The following is a 26,500-nucleotide window of genomic DNA, read 5'->3' as shown; positions in this document are numbered from 1 at the left end:
ACTAGAGAAGACTAAGATTACTTTATGCGTGTATATGTAAGAGGGTGTGTGTGTGTCTAGGTATGTGTGGGAGGGTATAGGTCTATGTTACTAAATTTACAATTCAGTTCACGTAGCATTTTATCCTATACTTACGAAAAACTTTATCTCAATTTTCTTTTCTCAAGTTATTTTCCTTTTTTTTTTTATTATTTTTTACTTTACTCTTAATTCTTTTTTCGTTCTTCCATTTATTTAAATTTTATACAACTATATCGCAACGTAAACTTTTTATTTTTATTAACTTTCAATAACTTTAACCAGTTACATCTCATATTTAAAGTCAATTTACATTAATAAATAATTTCTGAGTTGATAAATATTTAAATTTCATAATTAAACTTATAATTTTAATATTGATTACGTACACTGTAGAAAATTTCGGTGTAAAAATGGACCCAGAGAACTTTACACGGCCGTGTAGTGTGAAATAACGGTGTGAAATTTTCTCGGTGTAAATTTTCCACCCGTGTAATTTTTCTACTGTGTAATCAACTTTTTTACATAATTCCGTGTTACTCGTAATTTAAATTAACGAGAAACAAACGATCATTGAATATTTTTAACTATGTATTTAATTAAAAACTACATTAATTTTATTTAGATACACAGTTTAAAATTTTTTGTTCTTGTATAAAAATTCAATGGTTAAATATTTTGTGTAAATTATTTGACACCATCAAGTGTAAATTTAACTAAAGTTTAATGTGTTGTCTGATCTCAACAATTTTTAAACCCGTATTATTGTTTGACACAAGAATAATGTGTTAAATTAACCCAAAAAATTGAGTGGACCGTTTGGGACATGTGATTTGTGTTAAATTTAACCCAAATTTTTAAACTGTGTTTAAATTTTTCTTCTTAACGCAAAATTATCATGAATTATAAATTTACACGTTTGGCAGAGTAAAAATTTTAAATTCACCGCCTAAATTTAACACCGAATTTCGTGAAATTTTCACACCAAAACTTTTACACAGAGACATTTACACTACACCGGGTCCAAAAATTTTTTTACAGTACTCTCCCACTATGACAGAGTGATTAGCTTGCCAAGTCTGGTCGCACCTAAGTATTATAGTCGAATATTAGGGCGCCACTGGGAGATGGACTCGGCCTTCCAGAACCGGATGTTAATGTAATTTTATTAGATGCTCAGGGTCGTTCGTAAATTTTATATTTTGTGAGAGAGGAGAGGAATAGTGAACAGGCTGAAATAAATTTATTTAAACTTTACTTTTAATTTTAATTATTATAAGCACCTTGCTTATTATTTATTCAACCCTTAATGACAATTAATAACCTTATGGCAAACTATGCTTATGACAAACTAAACTTATGACAAACTAAACGCGTCCCCTGGACGTTTCCACACTCCCATACACACACGTATTTTAGGCGTCTTCCGGACGTAACACACACACACACTCTCTTTAAAAAACCGTCCACCGGACGTTAAACCTTATTTTCCTTAATTTCTACTTTAAAAAACCGTCCACAGGACGTTAACCCGCATTTTCTTAATTAGTGTCCACCGGACATACCTTAAACCTAACTTATAATTTTGTCCACCGGACTTACATCACAAACACAATTTCTTTCAATTAACATTACTTGATTTTACTTAAAACTCTATTTTCTTTTGTACTTTTTATATCATCACAATCTTTTCACCCAAAACTTCATGACTCTAATTCAACTAAAATTCCAATATAAAATTTCCGCATTAACTCATTCCGATTACAATTTATCACTTCCTTAATTTCAATTAACTCACTGATTTTACACGTATTAATTAATTAATTTGTTGTTTAGATTAAGTATTAATTAATTAATTTTTCCTTATAATTTTCCACTAATAATTTTACCAGTAATTTTATACATTAATTTACTTCACAATAAAATAATCCGTTTCTTTCCATTTTACTCAATAACAATATATCACAACTCTAGCGTCCTTTTTACGACTTCATTTTATTTAGATTTTTAATTAATTAACTTAAAATTAATTTGTAATTAAATCGTGACTAGAATTACGTTATGAATTGACTAGAAATTCAGCCATTGAGTTGGCGTTACTCGGTCTTGAATCTTACTGACGAATTCGAGTAAATTAAAGTTTATTTATGAATTAATTCAGCCACTGGAATAAATTCCGGCCTCAATTAATTTACTGACGTTATCGAATAATTTATTTAATTAGATATTTACGCGGGAAAATTATTTTATTCCAGCCAAAGGCCTCGGATAAAATAAATTCAGAGTTATAGACACAATGGCGAATAAGAGCGGCGTGACACAACTTTTGAAAAACACGAGGCGCGTGGTTGTAATGGCCAACGGCCTACAACTTCCAATTTATATACGCGAGGACCAACGGAAAGATATTAATTAAATTAATTATAATTAATTCTGCCATTGGAATATAAATTCCGGCCTTAATTAATTATAATTTTACCTTGATGACTTTTACAGCAGCAACCAGATGAGACTTGTAGCTGATGTCCGGCTATTCCTCCAACTGTCGTCCAGTTTTCCTTACAGGTGAATCGGCTCTTCTGGTTCTCGATTGTCCGGGTTGTTCTTGCTCCAGATTGTTAAGGTCCTCGTCTTGCCTCGTATAGAATGGTGTAGATGATGCGTCCAATCACTCTAGTTGTTCACTAACTTTCACTTAGGCGTCCATCGCCTTCGGTCGTCCGATTGACTCTCTTTGGGTGTCCAACGAACTCTCTCGATTTTTGGCACGGCACTCCCTTATAACTCTTCGATTCACCCCCGGAAAACTCATCCCTACTAAATTAATTAGCAAAAGAGAGGGGCGGATGTTCGGGTCTCACTGATTAGCGACACCCGGTGACATGTCGAATCACTCAATTTAATAAACCGAGTTATAATTAGGACCCATTATCGACCGTGGACAAATCCAATTTTAGATCTTAATAAATAGCCATTGGAATCTATTTTACCCTGTTACACCACTTTTTAAAAATATTTAATGACCTTGAACTGTCATCGTATTAAAATTTTATTAATTAACCGAAGAAAAGTTGTTGTTAATTTTAAATTGAACGAAATTTGGTTAAAAAATTTCAGTTAAAATTTTGAATCAATTTTTCAAATTTGAAATGTCAAATTTTGTGGACTGAAATTTACCAAATTTCGTTTAACTTTTAACCGACAACAGCAATAATTTTTTTATTTTTTTCAAATCTATATCCCGGCGAAAATTTAAAGGCGTCATTTCTTTAATTAATTGATTAAATTTAAATGCGGTGATGACAGTTGGAAGTCATTGAATATTTTAAAAAAGTGGGAAGGGGAGCACTGTCTGAGAAGTGAACCGCATTCGGGACATGTGATTTGTGTTAAATTTAACCCAAATTTTTAAACTGTGTTTAACTTTTTCTTCTTAACGCAAAATTATCATGAATTATAAATTTACACGTTTGGCGGAGTCAAAATTTTAAATTCACCGCCTAAATTTAACACCGAATTTCGTGTAATTTTCACACCAAAATTTTTACACCGAGACTTTTACACTACACCGGGTCCAAAATTTTTTTACAGTGTATTGTTCATTTTTTGATCACTAAAAACAGTTAAAGTTTCATTGCTGCCTTTTTCAATATTGAGAAAAACAATAATTTCGTATGAAAAAGTTTGAAAAATTGAATTTCTTGTTTTATGACTTCAAATCCCGAAAACAGCTTCAAGTTTCATTATCGTGTTATTCTCTATTGCACTGCATAAAAAAAATGACGGACGGAAAGATGAAATTTAATGAAAAGTTTGAAATTTGAATTTCATGAAACTTGAAATTTTCAAAGTAAATTAAGAGCTTGTAAAGATTTACGTATTGAAGTAGATACAGAATTGAGTAGAGGTCTAAAAAGTGTAGGGAATAATTTTCCAGTGGATAAACTATCAAAGCAAACCAAAAAGGTGAAGCGGCGTGAAACCAAACGCAGTCAAGTGTAAGTAGGATGTATATAGAATGTCTACTGTAGATGTTAGAGGGATCGAATACTCCGATAAACACATCTATCTGTATACTTTTTTACTTTGAAATCGTAAAAGCGAAATTTATAAGACAGCCAACAACAAAAAATTTAAAAACAAAATAACGTAGAGAGAAAATTTGAAGGTTTTATATAAAACATATGCATATATATGTGGGGATGTATGTCTCGATATAGATATATGTATACATTTTAAAAGGCGTCATAGATGCGTGACGTGGAACTAAATTCTCATCAGCATATTGACGTCGTCAGTTGCCGAGATCTGTCTCCTCTTCGCCCTTTGTCAGTTTCGACCCGAAAAGTGCCATCGTGCATTCACCGAGAATCCGGTTTCCTCGTGGAATGAGACGCCTTGTATATGTCTATACATATGTAAATATATATGTATCTATAGTACATGTTTCAGTGATGCAGGATAAGAAGAAAACTAGAAAAATACTTGGAAAAATTTCACTCGGTTTGGCAATCCATTTTACAAAGAACGATATTTTTCGTGAGATTGCATCTGATAAATTTACATGTCACCTTTTTGAAGCGAAACGATTCTACACTTAATATGACTGCCATTTATTTCGTTATGTTTTTGCACAATGATTTTTATGGATACATCCAAATTGATATTTATATTTATACATCAATTTTAACTTTTTTTTTTTATTCCATCAGAAAAGTGATTTATTTTCATAAAATTTGTTTAGTTGAAATGATAACATCAATAACACTGACATTTCAAAAATATATGTATAGCTATATATATAAACTATAGGGTGACAATTATAATCTTGATTTATAATTTCATCACTTTTACCCTAAAGTAATTTAATGGATATAAAAAAAAAAGAGATTATTCTTATGGATTATGAAAATGGCCCCTAGAGATTAGTATTTTATGGGAACTATTCTGCTAATTTTTTCTCTCACTTCGGTAAGATATTTTGAGGGGCTGATAAATTGGATACTGATATCCACTCTAATAAATATATGCATTAAAAAGATTATATGCACAGAGCAACAAATCGTTATAAATCGTTGCATATTTATTTCATATTCAATGGGAAGAATCATTTTCTTGACAGAAGAAAATCAAAATTCCCGAGTCAAAATTGAACTCGGACTTTGAACCCAGAGGTTCGAAAATTCACTGAGAGGTCCGATTTTGAACCTTCAAGTCCGAAAATATTAGTCACGTAATAAATTTCGATTCATTATAATTAAATTATTTATAATTAGGGCCAGGATATTTGCGTTAATTTAAAAATAATTAATAATTAGTGGTGTGAAATTTTTTTTTATTGCGGAAAAAATATTGGTCTTATGAAAAAATTTTTCAAACAAAAGTTGTAGGAAATTTAATTTTCTAAAAAAAATGTCTCTTATGATTTTTTCTTAAGACTAATAAGAAAGCCGTAATTTCAAAATTAAGATTTTTATAGTTAAAAAAATTTTGAATCATTCATTATGAATCTTAATTTTTGAATTACGGTGAAAATATTGATCGTATCAAAAAATCATAAGAGACATTTTTTTAATAAAATTAAATTTCCTACAACTTTTGTTCGAAAACTTTTTTCATAAGACCAATATTTTTCCCGTAATATCAAAAATTTGAACTATTCAATTCAAAAATCTTGTCCCTATTTATGATGATATAAAAAATTAAAGATTTTTTAAAGTTAAATGTAAGCATTATTTTTTTGACATGCAACGAAATTTATATAAAATTAATTATTATTATTCCTATATTATTATTAATTTATTATAAAAAATTGAACTATTAACAGCATTTGCTATATATTTTGATAATTATAATTTAAATTATTCTAGCCATTGTAAATGCAAATAAAATCCAGAGTAACGTATATTATTATTAATCATAATATCAATAATGCTAATGATATTCATAATATGAATATTATTATTATTACAATACAATATGGCTCAGAGGTTCAAAATAGGACCTAATTTTAATTTTCATCAGATCTAATATTGAACCCTAAAGTACTGAAAACCGAAATTTGTAGCATTTCAGGTCCAAAATCGGACCTAATTTAACATGGAAACAGACTCTAATTTGAGCTTCCAAGTCCGAAATAGATCCGACTTTAGAAAGTTCAAAATCGGCTCTAAATTACGACTCGGGTTTAAGTTCTCTACTGCCAAAAAAAAGATTAAAATATCTTAAAATAAACATGGGTCTATTCGATGAATAAAATTATTTTGAAATCTTCAAATTTTGCACCAAAAATATAATAGATTTTAAATTTTCAATATCATAATTCGAAAAGATTTTTTTTTCTCAGCCCAATATGAAAATTTTTAGGGGTAGAAAAAATTTCTTGCGCCAAAAAATCGTTTTTTTTCTATATATACATATAATTTATGCGTATGTATGACAACAAAATGACAGAGAGTTGTTGAATTTTCATTGTTCGTACCGTGAAGTTTTCAAGAGAAAATACGAAGATGTAATTTCAAAAGTACTTTACCTAAGTTTGATGCAGTCTCAAGTGACACTATAACATATAAGTGGTATTCATGCTCAAGATTCAACATTTTTACTGTCATCATCATTAAAATGCCTTTATAATTTATATTTTTTTCAAACAATATTGAACCAAAAAATCGATAAAAATGAACATCAAAAATATCATCAGAAATCGGGCTTTAAATATTTTATAATTCGGCAATTTGTAAACGTCAGTATGCATTACTGCCGATGACACTTTTGGTGTAATATTATTTATGACTTGGCATAATTTTCAAACGAGTGGCCATGATGTCTTTTTTTTTTGTTATTGCGCGGTAATCTCTATGTATATTTATTGTATAACATGATTACAAAGGATGGAAAATACTTATGTAAATTTCTCTTGTTAATTTTTGACGTGCGTTCATACGAATTATGATTAAGTACCCGGCCATTAATAATAATTTTACTCACATAGAAATAATAATGGTAATTAGTATTAATTACTTTGAACTTTATGAAGGCAAAAAAAAAAAAATAATGAAATTATCAAACGACTTGAATTAATTTATGGAGAACGAAGAGATTGTTTATATTTTCGTGTTATATATTTATTTTTTTGCGAGATAATATTTTTTATGGAAAATATAAAAGCGAGTGCTTAAAATATGAATAAATGTTTTATCTTAAAGTTCTGCAATCTCGAGGATTGGAATCGCGAGCTGTGAAACATCAGCGAAGCCTACATAAGCAGGAATTTAATCCGGATAAAACTCTCACGAGTATCTGGGATGAATCTTTTCGTCATCTCAATGCTTGTATATATATATATTGTTATTTATATTTATCTATTTATTATCCACATATACATATACATATCCCACATATTTATCCGCTGGAAAATATTTCTGATAAAAAAAATATAAAAGATTATATAAAAAAGTATTTGCAAAATAAATATATTTTATATTTAAAACCGACCCATCGATAAAATGTTTCAACAGATTTTTTTTATTTTTTATCTGTAATATTTTTTATTGTACGGTATTGCAAAAATTTTGTATCGCAATTTAATGCTGGAATTTTCCAATTTATATACTTGTTTTTTTTGCAATAAATTTTCCGATTAATTTTTATTTGAAACGAAAAAAAATTTATAAATTAGAAAATTCCCGCCTAAAATTTTTATTTTTAAAAAAATTTTGTAATCGAGTATCGATTATTTTGATGAGAAAAATTTTTACAGAAAAAATTTCGATAATAATTTTAGAATTTTAGTTTGAATTTAAAAATTCAAAATTTTCAGTGCAAAGAGAAAATAAAAATTTTTTTTATTTTTTATCTGTAATATTTTTTATTGTACGGTATTGCAAAAATTTTGTATCGCAATTTAATGCTGGAATTTTTCAATTTATTTACTTGTTTTTTTTTTGCAATAAATTTTCCGATTAATTTTTATTTGAAACGAAAAAAAATTTTTAATTACAAAATTCCCGTCTAAAGTTTTTATGTTAAAAAAAATTTTATAATCGAGTATCGATTATTTTGATGAGAAACATTTTAACAGAAAAAATTTCGATAAGAATTTAAAAAAATTCCAAATTTCCAGTGCAAAAATAAAATAAAAATTTTTTTTGTCATGGCAAAAGTGAAATATTGGCCGGTTTAGAGTGAAATTATATCGGATAATATGGAGTGTAAGGAATGATTTAGTTGTTAGTGACAAATTCAAAAGTAAGATTTAGTTTGAAATCACAGAAAGGAGATTGAGAGGAATTTACGTTCATTGGTAGATATGTGTAAGAGAATGAGAAAGAGAAAGAGAAGATTTAATTCGGCACGTTCCAGGTGCACTTGCAAAATTTCTGGTTGTTCTCATAAATCTCTTCAGCATTACCCCTAGCAGCATTCAGACAAGCATCAACTCGATTGTACGGATAGAACGAATGAGTTGAGAAGTAGAGAGGAAACAGAGAGGAACTGCTAGAGAAACCAGGAGAGGAACCAGATGAGGATGAGATGAAGGGAGAGGGACTAAAGTGCAATCGGGTGTTGAGCGTTTCTGGGTTGGCTGAGTGTGGATGAGAGGAAGAGATGAAAGAGAAAGAGGACTAGGGAAACCGAGGGAGAGAGAGTATTGCAGGCGGGTTTATCGGGTTGAATACTAACCCTCCGAGCCTCCTGCCCTCCTATATTTGCCCTCCTTGGGTTCACCCTTCCATCAGTAGGTGAATGGGTGGCGATAAATCAATATATTCAACTCACGCAGTAGCGTAACGACATCGAATCTGCGCCACGATGTTGTGCACTCGTTTACGTTATCGTAAAATCCACCGAGTGCTCTTTAACAACTTACACTATTTAGAAATTCACACTTTTTATCGCTGACACTATCACTATTACTACTTACTACTTGCTACTTACTACTACCTAATTTTACTCCATTCACTATAATTTTATATGACAAATAAATAAATAAATAAATTAAATTACTGTTTAAATTTTAGTAAATATTTATTTAATTAATTTTTTATTGCCTGGCAATTAAAATCCTCTGGCAGAGATACTCTCATGTTAATGGGAATTTTATTGTCATTAAATATTTATCATAAATATAAAATATAAGTGGATTTTAATTGAGTACTTTTTATTACCTGGTTTTTTATTGAAACTAATTTTCCGCGGTTGCTATGGTAACTAATTAGTATATTTTTTATTTAAAAATATCAACTGATAAATTTTTTTTTTAGATTCGATTCTTACGTATTTTTATTTTTCACTCAAATTTTTTTTTTAATGAAAAATTCATAACTCAGTTAAAAGTTGCGCGGAAGATAAAATATAACGGACGTATTTCAATTTATATCATGATTTAATATACCTGCTGCCACTGTTGCGAATAATATATTAATTTCGGCGTTTATTATAATGCGAGAAAGTTTGTTTAATTATTATGTGGACTATTATATAAATATGATTGTTTATTTTATATTAAATATAAACGATTATCATTAATTATTAATTATGTTTTAATAATAAGTAATTAAATCATTTGTTTATAGATTTAGTAAAAAAAATTTCATTTTTACTTGAAAAATATTTGCGGACCTGGAAATCGGGAGTTAACAGGCAATTAGGAATTTTTGATTTTTTTTTTTAACAAATCAATTACAATAAAAAAAAAAAAAAAAAATGCACATGTAGAAAATTAAAAAAACTATAGGTGCAATTTTTTTAAATATTTTTTTTTTTATAATTTATCGTTTATAAAAATTATTAAACGTCGGCTAACTTTAGTACCATTTTTGGCGCGACGAAAATTTAAAAAATTTATGTAATTTGACTGCAAAAAGTTGACAGGGTAACTTGGGGTGGCTGCAATTTTCGGCTGACATATACCAGCACCTATGCGAAACATTTTGGAAATATACATCGAGTAAATTTTTTACTTTTCATTTCGTTTTGCGAAAAACGTTCCGATTTTCAGATACACAAGAATTTTATTGCCGGAGTTCCGGAGTAAAAAAAAAATCCCTCTGTATATGGAGTAAATAGGGAATTTTTTTGTCAGCGGACTGATTTCGGAGTTTTCGCGGTAAAATAAAGTCCCCATTAAAGTTTATTTCACTCTGAGGAAATTAAATAAATAAAAAATTATCCGCTCCGCATTCACTCCGGATTTGATCCGCGTTCACTCGAAAATTTTTGAGTGTAATATAGCGGCCGAGCTAAACAACTTGTTTTTTTATGAGTGTAAATGTAGAAGACATCAGACAAATTTAAAATTATAAATAAATAGAGTAAATAATTTAAAAAATAATATTTCGAAAAAATGCACTTATGAATTTTTAAATTTTTTAAATGCGCATTTTTTAAAAATTTTATTTTATTAATTAATAATTTTGAATTTGTCTGATGTCTGTTACATTCACACTCATGTTTTTTTTATATTTTGTAATTAAATATTTTTTTCCAAGAGCTTTTAATCGATGAGACTGAAGTTAGCCGACGTCTAATAATTTTTGAATTTTTTTTAAAACGATAAATTATAAAAAAAAAAGTATTTGAAAAAATTGCACTCATAGTTTTTAAAATTTTCTTCATGTGCATTTTTTTAGTTTTCTTTTTTTTAAAATTAAATTGTCAAAAAAAAAAACTAAAATTTGTTAATTGTCTGCTAACTTCAGAATCATTTTAATCGTCATAATATTCAACTTTTTACCAAGGGGTTGAAATTTTTTTTTTTTAAATAATTTTAAAATTAGAGATGAAAATAAAATTTTGTAGATTCAAGTTTTCAAAAGCACAGTAAATTTGAAAATATCAAAAAATGCCGTTTTCAAATTTTTAATAAAAAAATTCATGATACTGAAGTTAACCGACGTCTAATAATTTTTGAATTCTGTTAAAAACGATAAATTATTATAAAAAATAAAAAAATAAAAAATGCACATGTAGAAAATTTAAAAAACTATAGGTGCAATTTTTTCAAATATTTTTTTTTAATACTTTGTTGCTATATAAACAAATCAAAAAATTTTTAGACGACGGTTATCTTCAGTATCATAAAAATTCAATTTTATAAATAATAAAAAATAAAAATTTCCATTTCTTGGACTAATTAAAGTTCAGTCTACTCTATAATTATAAAAATTTCAATAAACCGTGAGTCAACTTATCAGAATAATAATAATACTTAATTTAGTTAATTTGTCTGGATTACTTATTCATATTTAAAATAATGAATAATAATAATTGTTATTACAGTTGTTACTTATTTTTCATTCCTACAACTATCTCGTAACTATGTTATTTCAGAGACAATGAATACGCCCGGGATATAGTGATACCGTTGGGAATTTTCATCAAGCTCCTATTGTCCCAGATAAGCCCAGCGCTACATGTTTACTATACCAATTTGGTTTAAATGAGAGAGAAAGTGGAGTTAAAAAAAAATCTAAGCTACCTACACACATATAATACATATATATACCAGTAAAAAAAATTAAGTCAACAAGTAAAAAGTCATTAGATGAAATGACCGGGTCGAGTTTTCAAACTCGTTATTTACCCGTTTAATTTTATCATCATTCAGGTTTAGATTTAGATCCAGATCATAACAATTTATCAACAACAGCAACATCAGTGGCAAATGCATAACAACCGAGCTCGTTAGTTCCAATAAACTTCCGATTGACCGAAATAATTATACCACAAAACTATACTCCTCATTTTCAACATAATTTAATCATCAGTCAAACACACTCGTCCACTTGACTTAAAATCCCCTCGGGACGTGTCATTTATCCTGAATAATATCGCAATATATATAGTGTATGTATGTATTAGGGTGATCCAAAAAATAACAAATTTTTTTTTTTTTCTTCCAAACAGGTTCAAAAGTTTCATTTAGATAAAAAAAGACGCCTGTGAAAATTAGAGCTTTTAATATTAACATTAAGAGGTTCCTCATCGCACTTTTCTATTTTCCATAAGAATAACATGGGAAAAATTTTTTTTACGTCTTCTGATTTTTATAAGTAGCTAACGATGCGTCATAGGAATAATTGGCAGGCATATTTTTGTAGGGAATTGAATGCTCTACAAAAAAAGATTCTTATCATTTTTTGAGGAATCTATTTGTTTAAAAGTTATTTGAGGTTGAAGACGAATTCATATTAAATTTTGAGATTTTCTACTTTTCCGGCGAAACTATCAGACTTATTACAAAATACCATTGGACCTTTTTTGTAGACAATTTTATTCCCTAAAAGTTATTTCGAATAAAGTTTTTTCGAATTCCGCATTGTTTTCTAGTTATTTTTATTTTAATGTGATGCTCATAAAAAAATAGTCTTCTGATCGATTTTAAGAGCTTGACATTAAAATAAAAATGTATGTATAAAATGTATGTATGTATAAGCTATTTATAAGATAGATATATATATATATATATATATGAGGTTTATGTTTAGTGAATTTGGATTGGACTAACAGTTTCTATCGGTATACATTCTCTATGCAGATTAAACGGGGGATGAAATGCCCTCTTCTATTCTACTCCTATCGGGGGTGGACTAACTGAGCAAAGTAAAGAGGAGTTTAGAGGGTGATAAAAGGCGGTAGGAGAAGGAGAACAAGAGTAAGAGTAAGAGTAAGTGAGTGAGTAAGTGAGTGAGGCCACCGGAACGTGGAAACTCCTTTAATGAAATTATCAATTCAGGGTGTCACCGGGTCGAAATTGATCTCGAGTTGATTATAGTTTGCCCAACGTAACACTTGCGCTTACGGCAATACCCACCCGTGAATTATGATAGAGAAGCCAATTTATATGTACTTACATTTAGCAACTTCATCATGACTTTACTAATTGCTGCCTTAATGTTTCGTATTCATTTTATCTGGTATTATAGTTTAAGAAACCTCGCAATTTCATTGGGCTAATTTTATTTTATTATTTTACGAGGGTCGTTAAGTGGGAGCTGATACTCACGATATCACGCTCGAGGTTAATTGTGCAATTCATAAATTTATCGTTTTATTGATATAATAGATCGCTAAATGATTTATGTTCAGTTGAAATTTTTTTTGTGATCTTTAAATTGAAAAAGTTTTTAAGATCAAAATATTTGAGCCTCAGTGAATTCTTTTTAACTTTCTGTTAAGAAAATCGAAGACTTTTCGAAAATTCGGGAAGTTATTGTTTTTTTTTTACTTCAAATAGGGAAGCGGGAAAATGGAAAATTCAAAATTATCATAAATCATAATTTATTATTTTTGAATTTTGTATATCCAGTTTATACTTAGAAAATTTTTCCAAAAATTATATTCAATGCAACCCATACAAAGTCGCCGAGCTTAGAAATTTTCCCATAGATCGGCCGATGCCTGGTTTGCAATGATTGTAAAAACGGCGTACAATTAATCGCCGTTCGTTGGCCAACTGTTTGATCGAGTGTTCTTGATGCCAAGCTTTGGCCGATGATTGATTGCCACAATTTAGCCGATCTTCGGCCGATGCTTTGAAATTGGCAGCCATTCACGACCCAGTAATGAGCCGATTCTTGTTTTTTGTATGGGTAATTAATAGGAAAAATTACGATGTTACCATTTTTTTACGTGTACTGACGTTAATTTATTTCTGTATTTAATTATTTTTACCCCGACCAATAAATTAATTAAATTTATAAATTATTTTAATTATAATTGAGTTCTGTTCTGAGTTATGAGATTTGATTTTAATTAATATTGTGGAAAATATTGAATAAGGAATAAAGTTGTAGCACTTGATTTCTCAAGGGTTCAATTTTATGAATGAAAGGAAAATATATAAAGTTGAAAGATTTTTAAGAGATGAAATAGAAGAGATAGCTAAAAGCCAATGGCAATAGAGGTGCGCTGAGGAAAATGTCGATCATTGAGAAATGCTGGTGTTGAAAGGATAAATTTAAAAGAAAATGTTTTCATACATTTTTTTTATTTAATACTTGGGATATTTAAAGATTTAAATAATTGCTATTTAGTTTTTTTAAGGCCGTAATGGAACATTTGTAAGACGGCTGTATTTCATTTTTAGTGAAAATTGTATTTAATTTTTTTAGACAGTCAACCGATTATTAATTTTTCTTTAAAAGTTGGAGATATTACGATTTTTTACGGTTGTATTATTTTAAATTACACTGGGATTATAAAGGAAATATAAGCATACCAAAAAAATTTCTCATCAATTTTGGACTGGATTATAATCTAATTCCCCAAAATTTTTTACTACGCCCTTCTGGCTCTTAAGGCAGATACCGGGAACCATAAAGGCGTAGCAAAAAAATAACCAAGTTACATTTTGGGCCCTATAAAAACATTGAAGCTTCATTTGAATGCATAATTTTCAAAACCTTCAACCCGTGTAAAAAAAATTCGTTCCAAAAAGATTCCAAAAAAGTTCCGCATGTGGAACTTCTAAACATGAGACAGATTAGAACTTCGAATGGAACTTTTTTGGAACGTTAGTAATTCTGATGGTAAAAAAAAAGTTTTTATGAGCGAATTTCGAGTCAAAAAAGGACATTCGTGGAACTTTTTTAGAATTTTTTCAGGACGTTTTTTTTAATTCTATAAAAAACTCAAAAGTAGTGATTTTTGAACTATTTTGTTATGTTTCTAGAACGTCTTTATTCTACAAAAAAAGCAGAAGAAGTGATTTTGGAAAGTTTTTGAAACGCCTTTTTAGTCTATAAAAAAGTCCAAAGTTGAGATTCTGGAACTTTTTTGGAATTTTTTCTGGACGTTTTTTTTAATTCTATAAAAAACTCAAAAGTAGTGATTTTTGAACTATTCTGTTATCTTTCTAGAACGTCTTTATTCTACAAAAGAAGCAGAAGAAGTGATTTTGGAAAGTTTTTGAAACGCCTTTTTTAGTCCATAAAAAAGTCAAAAGTTGAGCTTCTGGAACTGTTTTGGAATGTTTTTGGAACGTCTATTTTAGTTCTATAATAGGTTGTAAAGTAACGATTTTTGTACCATTTTTTAATGTTTTTGGAACGTCTTTTTTAGCCTCCGAAAAAGGTCAAAAGTGGTGATTATGGAACTTTTTTGGAATATCTATAAAAAATTCCAAAAAATTTCCAAGAACGTCCTTTTTTGACTCTAAATTTGCTCATAAAAACTTAATCCTTTACCATAAAAATTACTAACGTTCCAAAAAAGTTACATTCGAAGTTCAAATCTGTCTCATGTATATTTTTTACACGGGTAACTACGTCTACTATTTCGACTCGGGCGATTACGATGCTAGCATCGTAAATTCTAGTTTAATTTTCTTTCCTTGTATTGACAATGTAATTTCTCATTGTAACTAAAAAGTGAAGGAAAGAATTCAATAAACACGTAAAGTAAACCTGAGTCAAAGTTAAAACCCATTAACAATAATAGTAAGGTCTAGTTGGTATGGAAATATTTTAAAAGGCGTTGGTCGGTGGTTTGCATTCACCGGACAACTAAATACAAGTAGTACAAGTCACGGTGCAGTGAGTGAAAGAACACGGTTTCCTATAGTCTGGCCTATAGTATACTACAGTAGCTGTGCTGAGTGAACCAAGTACATGGTACATGTTACAGTAGTATGGTTTTGTATAGGTCAGTCTTTCAGTGTAGTTTGACTGTTCCACCTCAAACCGTAACACAGTACACAGTAGACAGTAGACTGCCAGCCCAGCACGTTTTATACCACTGGAAATATATACGTGGACTGAATTTAAATATCACTTGTTCTCTCTACGTCTCTACTTAGTACAGTAGTACTGCTACTGTTGCTATCGCTATTGCTAGGCCATTGCGTAACATCACGTATTGCGCACTTGGTGTTACCTCGCTCGAAATGTTTACATTCTTTTGTGTATGCATAAGCTTTGAGGATGTATATCAAAATGTTATATAACTTTGGGTTACGATTTAATATTTACAATTTATATATATAGATATAAACTAATTTACATTTTCTTTAAATAAATAAATAGATAAATAAATTTATAATCCCTGATTAAACAACTGAATTCGACCGAATTAAAAATTTTAATTCTTTTAGGGGTAGGGGGGGGGAAACGGGAAAGGCCGGCAAAATGGGATACCCTCAAAATTTCGTCAAAATTGTTTTTTCTCGAAAAACTTTCGAAAATGGTCAAAAATGACATCTAGTATCATTTTACACTATTAAAAGCTAAAAAAAAACATTTTTATATTTTTTGCGAAAAGTATAAATGAAAAAAATGTACAAATTTTATCGCACTACAAATTTATTTTCATGAAGTATCACAAATTAAGAAATTTATTTCTTTAATTAACTCAAGAGCAATAACAACAATAATACTAATAAAAACTCTAAAACTGTAACATTGGTAATCATCATAATTTTAACTGTTACATTGTAACTTTCATAATTTTTTAATATTTTATAACTTTAGTGCTATAATATCACATTATTAACAGTTATGTTAATTTTCTAATATTCAATATTTAATTATTTCTCTTATAAAAATAATTTCTTTGGAATGAAAACTAACTAACATTCTTTTTAACATAAGTATCAAAATTTATAATAAATAACGATAACGATATATAACTGATTCATCGTTAATGAAAGATAAATCTCTAAAATTATTCACAATAATCACAGATAAATTGAGTATCGTCGTCCGAAACACGTAAATTTTATTACTTACATCAATTTAGAAAGACATTTTTACATCAATTTTATTCACTTGAAAAAAAAAAAAAAAAAAAAAAATTTACTTTTTTTTGAGGTATCCCATTTTGCCCGCAGAAAATAAAAATTTTTTTTCTGATGGCAGTCTAAAATTCGTTACATTTATTTCAAATAGAATCAAAATGAAGTCAATTTACGATATTTATGTCCCTAAAAACTAAATTTTTCGATAAGTATCCCGTTTTGCCCCCCCCCCCCTTCCCCTATATTCAATCGAATTCCGCAAAACAGAATTCAACTGATTTGAAAATTTGAATTTGAATTAAACAGAATAAAACTGATTCAAAAATTTCAAATTCGTTTTAATTTAGTTCAATTCGGATTCAGAACCAGAAATTGGAGAATTATTTTCGAATTAATCAGAATTAAACCAAAAAAATGAAAATTTTTTTTTTGAAAACTTACCTGAAGATTTGGCGGACAGTGATCTAGTAATTCCAGCATATGTCTGATATTTTGGGCATCCTGAATGACAAAATTTAGTTCCATATCAAATTCACCGCCGACAAGCTGGAAAAATAAAAAAAAAAGTTTTATAATAGATAAAAGTTGAGAGATAAAAAAATGAGTTTATCATGACGTAAATCCATTGTACGTTTCATCATGAATATTTTTTAATAATAATAATGTACGATAAATATGAGTGATTTTTATGAATTTTAGTCTGTCATAAAATTGTTAGAATGTCAATCTATATTTTTTTAAATGATTTTATTTTGTGAACTGGAATGCCGGAGAGTATGAAAATGCTTTTACTAAAAATGTCTTTAGCAAAAGCATGTTATGTAGTCCACTGTGGATTCATATATATATATATATATATATATATATATATATATATATAGACTATATATATTTTTTATTTTATCTGGGGAAATCTTTTTTCGCGAGTACGTGCTTGGCTTATGTTCGTACAATACGATAAAGAGACTACACGTTATATAGACGTGAATTGTTTCTTAATACTGGGCATACTTTTATTTTTATTTTTACTTTATTTCATCCGTGGGGCTTAAGGTTCGTGGTTTATTATTTTTACTTCCGGTAATTAATATTGTTCGATAAATATTTTATACTTTAGTTTCTTTAGGATTTAAGATTTTTGTTTGAGGCATAAAAGTATATATACATATATATACTTTATATATATGTATATATATATATACATATATATATATATATATATATTCATTCATATATTGTTATAGATGTCGATAAATGTTATCGTTAAATTATCTCGTAAAATCGATTTAAGTCTTAAAGTCTGTTTTAACTGGCAAATAAATTTTTGATCGTTTTAAATAGATGGTAAGTGAAAAATGATAAATTTAAATACATTTTTTATGAGATCGGATAAAATGGACATTTCATTTTTTTTTTCTCATGAATTTATTAATTTCAAAAAAATATTATCGGGTCAAAATGGACTACTGAATTTTTATTTTCGCGTATAAATTTTTGTATGGCCCATTTTGACTCCTCTACTTTTTCAATTAAATAAAAAATTTTGACTGTAAAAAATCGGAGTATTTGCAGATTTTCTAAAAATTCACATTCACTTCGTCACTCGAAGTTTTGGAGTTTCGGAAAAAATGATTTTGGATAAATCGGGAGTTTGTTTTCCGAACGGGTGGTCTGGATTTTTTTTTCAATCTGCATTCACACAGTAAAAAATATGACTTTTCTGGCGAATACGGCACACCTTACTTTTGTCTATTAATTACACACAAACTTCATTTTTATGTGTAGAGACGTTACCCGAGGGAATTTATTGGCGACGGAGCCGAATAAGCCTTCATTTTGATGTTTACCTCAGACACACACAACACGTGTTCAAAAATTCACCAACCTATCAATTAATTGTTTAATTAATTAACAAATTATTCACGAAATTTTGAACTAAATATGCCACTAATTCACCAATAACAATCTTTAACGAATGAATTCGTTAGACACCGAACAATGTTAGGTTTCATCCCAGATGTGATGGTGGAATCGTCAGTGAGGCACCTCCATCACATTCTGCCTCATACCTAACACTGAAGTTACCATAAAATTATAAATGGGTTGAACCTACACGCCACCATCCTTCTTACGGTTTTAAATAAAATTAATTATTAAGTATTTTAATTTTAATTTAGCTATTGATAATCGATCAATTAGCAGCGCCATCTATGTGCACGTATTCCAACATAATCGCATCTATTCGTCCGTATCGCCAACTCAGACAAATCGCGCTGGGTTTTATATGTTATTAGGGTTATTACGCCGTATTTTTTGAAGTAATTGGTGATATGCCGTATTCGGAAGTATAGCCAAAAATATTGTGTTAAAATCAACACAATGTAGGTTAGAAACGGTCCACAGAATATTTGTGTTATTTTTTAACACAGACTGTTTGTGTTGAATTTAAACACAAAATTTGTGTTAAAATTTCAACACACAATTCGAGTAATATGAGAAGTAACTTCAACACTTTTTAAATGTTAATGGCGACACAAAAAAAATGTTAACCTTTACATTTTATTTTTGTACCATTAATTATTTTTAGATTATCAAAAGTGTTAACAATTATTATTTAACATTTAACTATTTTGTGATAGTAAACATGATCCTTAAGTTAGCAGACAGTTAACAATTTTTCAATTTTTTTATCAACAAATCAATTACGAAAAAAAAATAAAAAATAAAAATGTGCGCACGTAGAAAAGTAAAAAAGCCACAGATGCAATTTTTTAAATATTTTTTTTTTTTTTTAAACTATACGAATCATGAACTTTGTCAAGTTTATTTTTTCATGTCTAATTGAAAATAAATAAAATCAATGTCACAAAAATAATAACTAACCGAGCAAAACTGATGCTTAATGGCGCTTCCCAAGTGAATAGAAGAAAGACATTTTTTTAACACAATTCAACTGTCGCTTCAACACTTTTTCTGTGTTGATTTTAAAGTAACACTTAATAAATGTTGATAATATCGATTTTTGTACTAGGTAACCCTTTTAAAGTGTTGAATAGTAGACCGATTAAAAATTCTAAAGTAACACAGAGAATTGTGTTGATTTAACACAAAAAATTTAACACGGACCGTTTTTTACACAGATACACAATTTTTTTTACTGTGCACTTTGATTCGGATTAACTCCGGATTTAATCCGCGATGACTCCAAAAATTTTTACAATAAATTTTGTACGACGTAAACTTGAGTATTGACACAATTATTTAAATGAAATTTAAAAAAACAATAGAAAAAATAAACTTGCTGAGATGTCTGACACAAGTGTCCTCCGAAGGGTTAATAAACATTACCGTTGATCACGGATACACTTCTCAGCGAAAACACTGAGTCCAAGTGTTATATAAATAGAATAAGTGTTTACATTGAATTTAAATGAGACTTAAACGTTTGGTTATTTTTAAATAAAGTATTTGTGAAACACTTGGATTTACAGTTAAACAAGTGTTTCATTCCCTAACTAAAGCATTGTACTCATTTCTAAAGTACTTAAGTGTTTAAATTTAAAGTTATTTTATATGGGGATTTAAAACTCTTACAACTGCTTTAAAAGTCATTACAATACTTTACACTGAAAAATAAAACCCAAGAATTTTTCATTCAAGACAAAGGATATATTAATTTCGGATGCTTTAATCTTTTAATTAAAACCCAGTTTTTAATCTTTGATTTAAATTTTTACTTTGTAGTTTCATAATTTTTTTTTCTTTGTTAAAGTTCTTCAATTTACTTAATCACAAGTACAGTATTTATTTAACCATTTTATTGATAACCATGTAATCAAATTTGAAATAAAGTTTTTTAACTTCCCGCTAAAAAAATTTCAAATTTTCAAAAAAAGAGAAGTTATTGGTTTCGGCCCGATTTTCGAAAATCGAGTTTTCATCAGATGTCGATGTTTCGAGGTCGACATCTGATGAATTGAGTTATTGAACATAACATAAATAATTAGAAGTTGAACCACAATTATTGACAATCATTTTTTTCCGTGTTGTTTTTGGTTTTTTGCGTATAACTTATAAACCACTCGCCCGATTCACCTAAAAATGTAATCAGTTTTAAGTCTTGTTGAGCCCTTTCGGTTGTCACCAAAAACGTTCAAATCGGATCATTCCATCCAAAGATATCGTCGGACAAAAATTATAATTTTTCAGTGAAGGTATGTTTTACCGGCGTAACAAATTTTTGAGCTCGAAAAGCTCAAAAATTTACAAGTAATAATGTTTCCGAGCTCCCTGAGCTCGAAAACAGCGGGAAGTTTTGGGGCTGACTCGCAGGGTCAGGCGGTTTTCAGATTTCTTTTTTTGTTTTTGGGAAGAAAAATTGTCGAGATAAAACAAAAAATACAATCGCAGCGTGACAATGATTGATACTCAATATGTTATAAAATTTTTTATGCTAAAAAAAAATATTCAAATAGTTCTCTATACTGTACTGGCATATAAATACTCAAAGGTATTTTTCAAGATTCGTTTTTATCCTCCAGGGAAATATTGGAATGGATAAAAATGATTCTCAAAAAAATACTTTTTACATCAAAGAAAATATCAACAAAGACGTTAAAGTTTAATGCGAATTCATGGTAACGGAAGAATGCACTCATATTTAAAAATAAAAATTTATGCCGCTATTTTTTTTTTTTCTATAAATATTTTATACGAAAAAAGAATTCAGTGACACAAAAATTCTAGTGATGTTAAATTCATATTTTAAATGCTTCCGATTGTTAAGAGTGAAAAGTAAAACGCACATGAGAAAATTTTTTGATAAAATTTACCCTACAATTTAGAGTAAACTCGGGCCAAAAAAAAATAAATATGGAAAGAATAAAAAACTGATTCTTTTTGTTTCAATTTTTATTCTTTTTTATTTAAAAATGACTCGAAATTAGGTTTTTCTACCTCATAATTGAACTCAATCTAGAAACGGAAGAGTAAATTATTTATCCAGGCTCAGTTTTACTGACAATTAACCAGTAGAATTTATTTTTCTGTGCATAAAAATTTTTTTATTGATACATTATAAAAATAATTAAAAATATGTAAACATAAATTTGAAAATTTACACGGGACCTAGGTAATTACGTACTTTAAAAGTTAAATCCGGCAAGTACAAGGTATGTCCTGAGTGCGAGGACCGAGAAATGAAATGAAAGAGAGACACAGACAAAGCACAAGAACTTTTATGTATATATATATATATGCAGAAAGAGAAATAAAGAGAAGAGGAGGATAAGAGCCCGAGTGGAAGTTGGAAAAGAAACGGATAACTTAGTGTGGACAGTGACATGGTGGAGAAAGGAATTTTCATCTTAACTAAATCCCCCGGTCTTTGTCGTACTTTAATCATTCCACTTTTATGTGCCACAGAGGCTTTGATATATATGAGGTTACTTAGAGCTTTCAAGATTCTATTACTCTTTTTATTTTAAATTATATTATTTTAAAATGAAAAATATAAATTTCATTATTTATATCTGTGATTATGCATCGACGTCATTAGTAAAAAAAAATTACACGGAAAGATAATTATGGGAACTTTTGCTTTGTATTATGGGAATAGTTCCCATAATGGTAATGGAATTTTATCCATACTATTATTCGGATGGTTCCCATAATAATATGGGAACAATGCCTATACCATTATGGAAACCATTCCCATAATGATATGGGAATAGATTGCCATTGTACCCATACTAGGAACAGTTCCTATAATTATGGGAATGCTACCCATAACATTATAGGAATGGTTCCTATAATTTAAAGGAATTGTTCCTATAATTATGGGAATGCTACCCATAACACTATAGGAATGGTTCCTATAATTTAAAGGAATGGTTCCTATAATTATAGGAATTCTACCCATAACATTATAGGAATGGTTCCTATAAATATAGGAATGCTACCCATAACATTATAGGAATGGTTCCTATAATTTAAAGGAATTGTTCCTAGAATATTATGGGAATTATTCCCATAATATATAAGAATGGACCCAATATTTTATAGGAATCATTCCCAATAATTATAGGAACCATTCCCAAAAATAATAGGAACCATTCTCATAATATTATGGGAACCATTCCTATAATATTATGGAGAGCATCCCTATAATTATTGGGGATGATTCCTAAAAAATATTGGGTCCATTCCTATATATTATGGGAATAATTCCCATAATATTCTAGGAACAATTCCTTTAAATTATAGGAACTATTCCTATAATGTTATGGGTAGCATTCCCATAATTATAGGAACTGTTCCAAAAACTATGTGAAACATTCCTATAATTATAGGAACTGCTCCCATACTTTATGGTCATAATTCTTATGTTGGTATAGGAAAAAATTTTATAAAATTATGGGAACCGTTTCCATAATTTTCTTTCCGTGTACTGATTATTTTTTTCAAAAAAATTTCCAATTAATTAGTTTTCAAGAAAATTTGAATTTCTTTCAAATTATCGACTATTTTAAATAGATTTCATAGAAATTCAATTCTACCATTTTTATTATGTCTCAATTTTCTCAAATGAATATAATAAAAAAAATTGATTGCTGAAATTGATCAAAAATACGTTTTTTTTTAATTTTTCAAAATATTTTTGATCATTATGCATATGAACTTCACATATTTTTATATGGAAAATAACAAATTCAAAATTTCCAAAAATTCGTTTCTTAGATTAGAAAAAAAAAAATGTCACAATCATTAAAAAAAAAAAATTTCAAATCTTATCGATTTCGCTGCATAAAAAATTCCAAATCTAAAAAAAAAATCCTGCCCAATTACTAAATAAAAAGCAAAAATAAAAGGGCTAAATAATGAACACAAAAGCAAACAAAGTAACTAGTAACCAGTGGTTAGATTGAGTGACAGCCGAAAGGGTAACCAAGTATACTCATGAATGGTTCGCGAAGTATGTGAAATGTGAAGATGGATATATATTTATACATAGATCCCACGGTTGATGTTGATGTGGACGTGAATGTGGATGTAAATACACACGCGATGGTTAAGTGGGTAGACTATGGTAGAGATGAGGGATCGTGTGTAGATTTGCTCGGAGTCAGTGAATTAGAGTTAGTCAGTATAGAGTAGCGCAGCCGCTAATTGGGCAGCACTTGCTTTTACACCTTCATCCTACAGATCCTCCGTCCTCGTCTCCCATCCAGCGAACCAACATCGCACGTCCAAACCAGCAAGCTAGCAGCAAAGCTCTACCAAACTTGCCTACTCAGCAATGCAAATAGCAGACAAGCTCGCGGAAAGCTGGTTATCATTCCACACTAACCCTTACTCTTATAACTATTATTATTATCGCTTCTCTTACTATTCTATCTCCACACTATCAGATCTGTACTGCCGATATCTTACCAAGTAAATTTACCCTTGATAAATTAGCATGGAAAAATTAATCAATAGCTTTGAACAGTGTCTAGAATTGAAATTTGATATGATATAGAAAATAGACGTCGGTATTGATGTCAATATCAATACCAACATGGAGATGAAAATGGAGTCGAAGATGGAGATGGAGATGGAGATGAAGATTGAGATGGAAGATGGAAATGTAGATGATGGACAGCAGCGGTGGTCGTTTGAGTAAATGAAGGTGAGAAGTTACTTATTCATTGTAAAGTTTGGCATATTGATTCTGCATCGTCATCAATCTGCATTTCAATCGTCTCTACGATAGTACTAGTGTAACGCAACTATTCCATCGTGACTTTGGGAATGGGAGCTTGAGGCTGTCCGTTGAGATCTCAACGAGCTTTCAATCGTATGTATTTACATATATCCTTGTAGCTCATGTATTTGACTACAATAGGGTATATATTTCAATTCTATGTATTGAGTATACATAGAGAATGTATCTACGGAAATGGATCATGTATCATGGATCAGGGATCGTGTGAGTACGGGTGTCATAGAAACCAAAGAGTTCCAGGACGTATGTAGCAGCGTCAATATTATTTTTTAAATGTCAAGTTTTACAGATCGAATTGATGAAACGAAAAATTTTGGAAATTTGATATGGATTTTGTCGAACAACTAGTAATTACCCGCATGGAAAAGCTATACATTCTTAAAAATATATAAAAATATATACGATGAATATGTGATAAATATATGGCGGCAAAAATATATATATTTATGTATATATGTTTTTTACATATATTGGATTATATATTTTTAATAATATATTTCTTTTTATATAATGTTTTATATTTCTCTATTTATATTATCTCATATAATGCTCAATATATTTTTGTCATATATGGATGGTATATATGTAATTTATAAAGTATAATATGATAAAATTCATATATATTTTGACCCATATAATTAGTGATATATTGTCTGTATATAATTGATCATATATGGAAGAACTTATATGGTTAAATCTATGGTTTGCGGTATATTGAAGTTATATTTTTCCAATATATTAAAAATTATATTTTTCTCGATATATTGAAAATTATAGTCTTTATATATCGATATTTTTTGAGAAGCTGCCCGATAACATAGAAATGAAAATTACAAACTAAAATGCATGGTTTTATTATGTGACATACCATAGTACGAAAAATATATATAGTACCATATATTTTGCAATATATTGGACATTATATATTGCAAAATATATGGAGTACCATATATTTTACAATATACTGGAAAACATATAAAAAATATACATCACATTGTATATTAATAAATATACTACTTTCAATACAATATATAAATATATAATAAAATATACCAAGATATATATGATAAACATACATAAAAAAAGTTATATTGATAAATAAATAATTAATATATTGTAGCAATATATTTTTTTTCAATATATTATCATATATTATACGGCAAAAATATGAATATTATTTTATATATTGTGCAATATATCACATTATAATATTCATATATTTTAAAGTATATTTTTTCACATATAAATTTTTTTCATGTGGGTAAAGAATGACTGTATATTTATTTGTGGAAGTAATTCATTAAATTTCAGAATTTAGCTTCGGTGGAATTTCACGGAATGTCAAAAATTTATTTTGCGAGAGTAGAATTTTTTGAAACTGGAGGTTTTATTTTTGAATTCAGTCTGCAGTAAAAACAATGAGAAAAAATTTATTTATTAAGTTTTTTTATGAGCTATCAGTCTTTAGAAAAAAATTCAAGTGAAAATCTGTGATCGCGTTTGAAAGATGAAGCTGGCAACAAGAAAAGAAGGTTAATGAGCTGTACAATTTTTTTCCATTGAGTTATCATCATTTTCGAGAGTCATCCTTTTTGCTTTATCATTTGGTAAAACGAGAAAAAAATTACGTTAATAAATAAAGGAAGAAAGTTTAATGGATGCTTTGAAAATAAATTTATAAAAATAGAGATAAAAAAATCACTTGAATACTAAGCGAGCATTTGAAATTTTTTTTTTAGATTTAATTATAGAGAAATTAATTAAATAATTCAAGATTGGAATTTTTTTCAAATGAATGCAAGAATTTTGAAAATGAGATTAAGGAAATTTTATAAATTTTGTTTAGATAAAAAAATTGTAATTTGAATTTTTTATCAGTTTACTCATGATATGAAAAAATAAAAATTTTTTTTTGATCCATTTATGGAAACATATTTTTAGTTTCTAAATATATACCCGCATGAAAATATCATATATCGTAA

The 26,500-nt window shown here is 28.7% G+C and overlaps 1 protein-coding gene across 2 annotated transcripts in view; it reads right to left on the bottom strand.

Annotated features, from left to right (window-relative positions):
• LOC130677548 (neurobeachin) overlaps nt 1–26,500 on the bottom strand; it is a 243,413-nt gene that overhangs the window by 127,082 nt on the left and 89,831 nt on the right. For both annotated transcript variants that reach the window (XM_057484342.1, XM_057484341.1), the window contains exon 2: nt 17,195–17,299. In XM_057484342.1, the coding sequence (XP_057340325.1) occupies nt 17,195–17,299 (105 nt within the window). The remainder of the gene's footprint in view (nt 1–17,194; nt 17,300–26,500) is intronic.

Source organism: Microplitis mediator, chromosome 11 (genome assembly GCF_029852145.1).
Source record: "Microplitis mediator isolate UGA2020A chromosome 11, iyMicMedi2.1, whole genome shotgun sequence".
Classification (NCBI taxonomy): Eukaryota; Metazoa; Arthropoda; class Insecta; order Hymenoptera; family Braconidae; genus Microplitis; species Microplitis mediator.
Note: the sequence above shows the minus strand (reverse complement) of the source record. Positions and strands in the feature narration are given on the sequence as shown.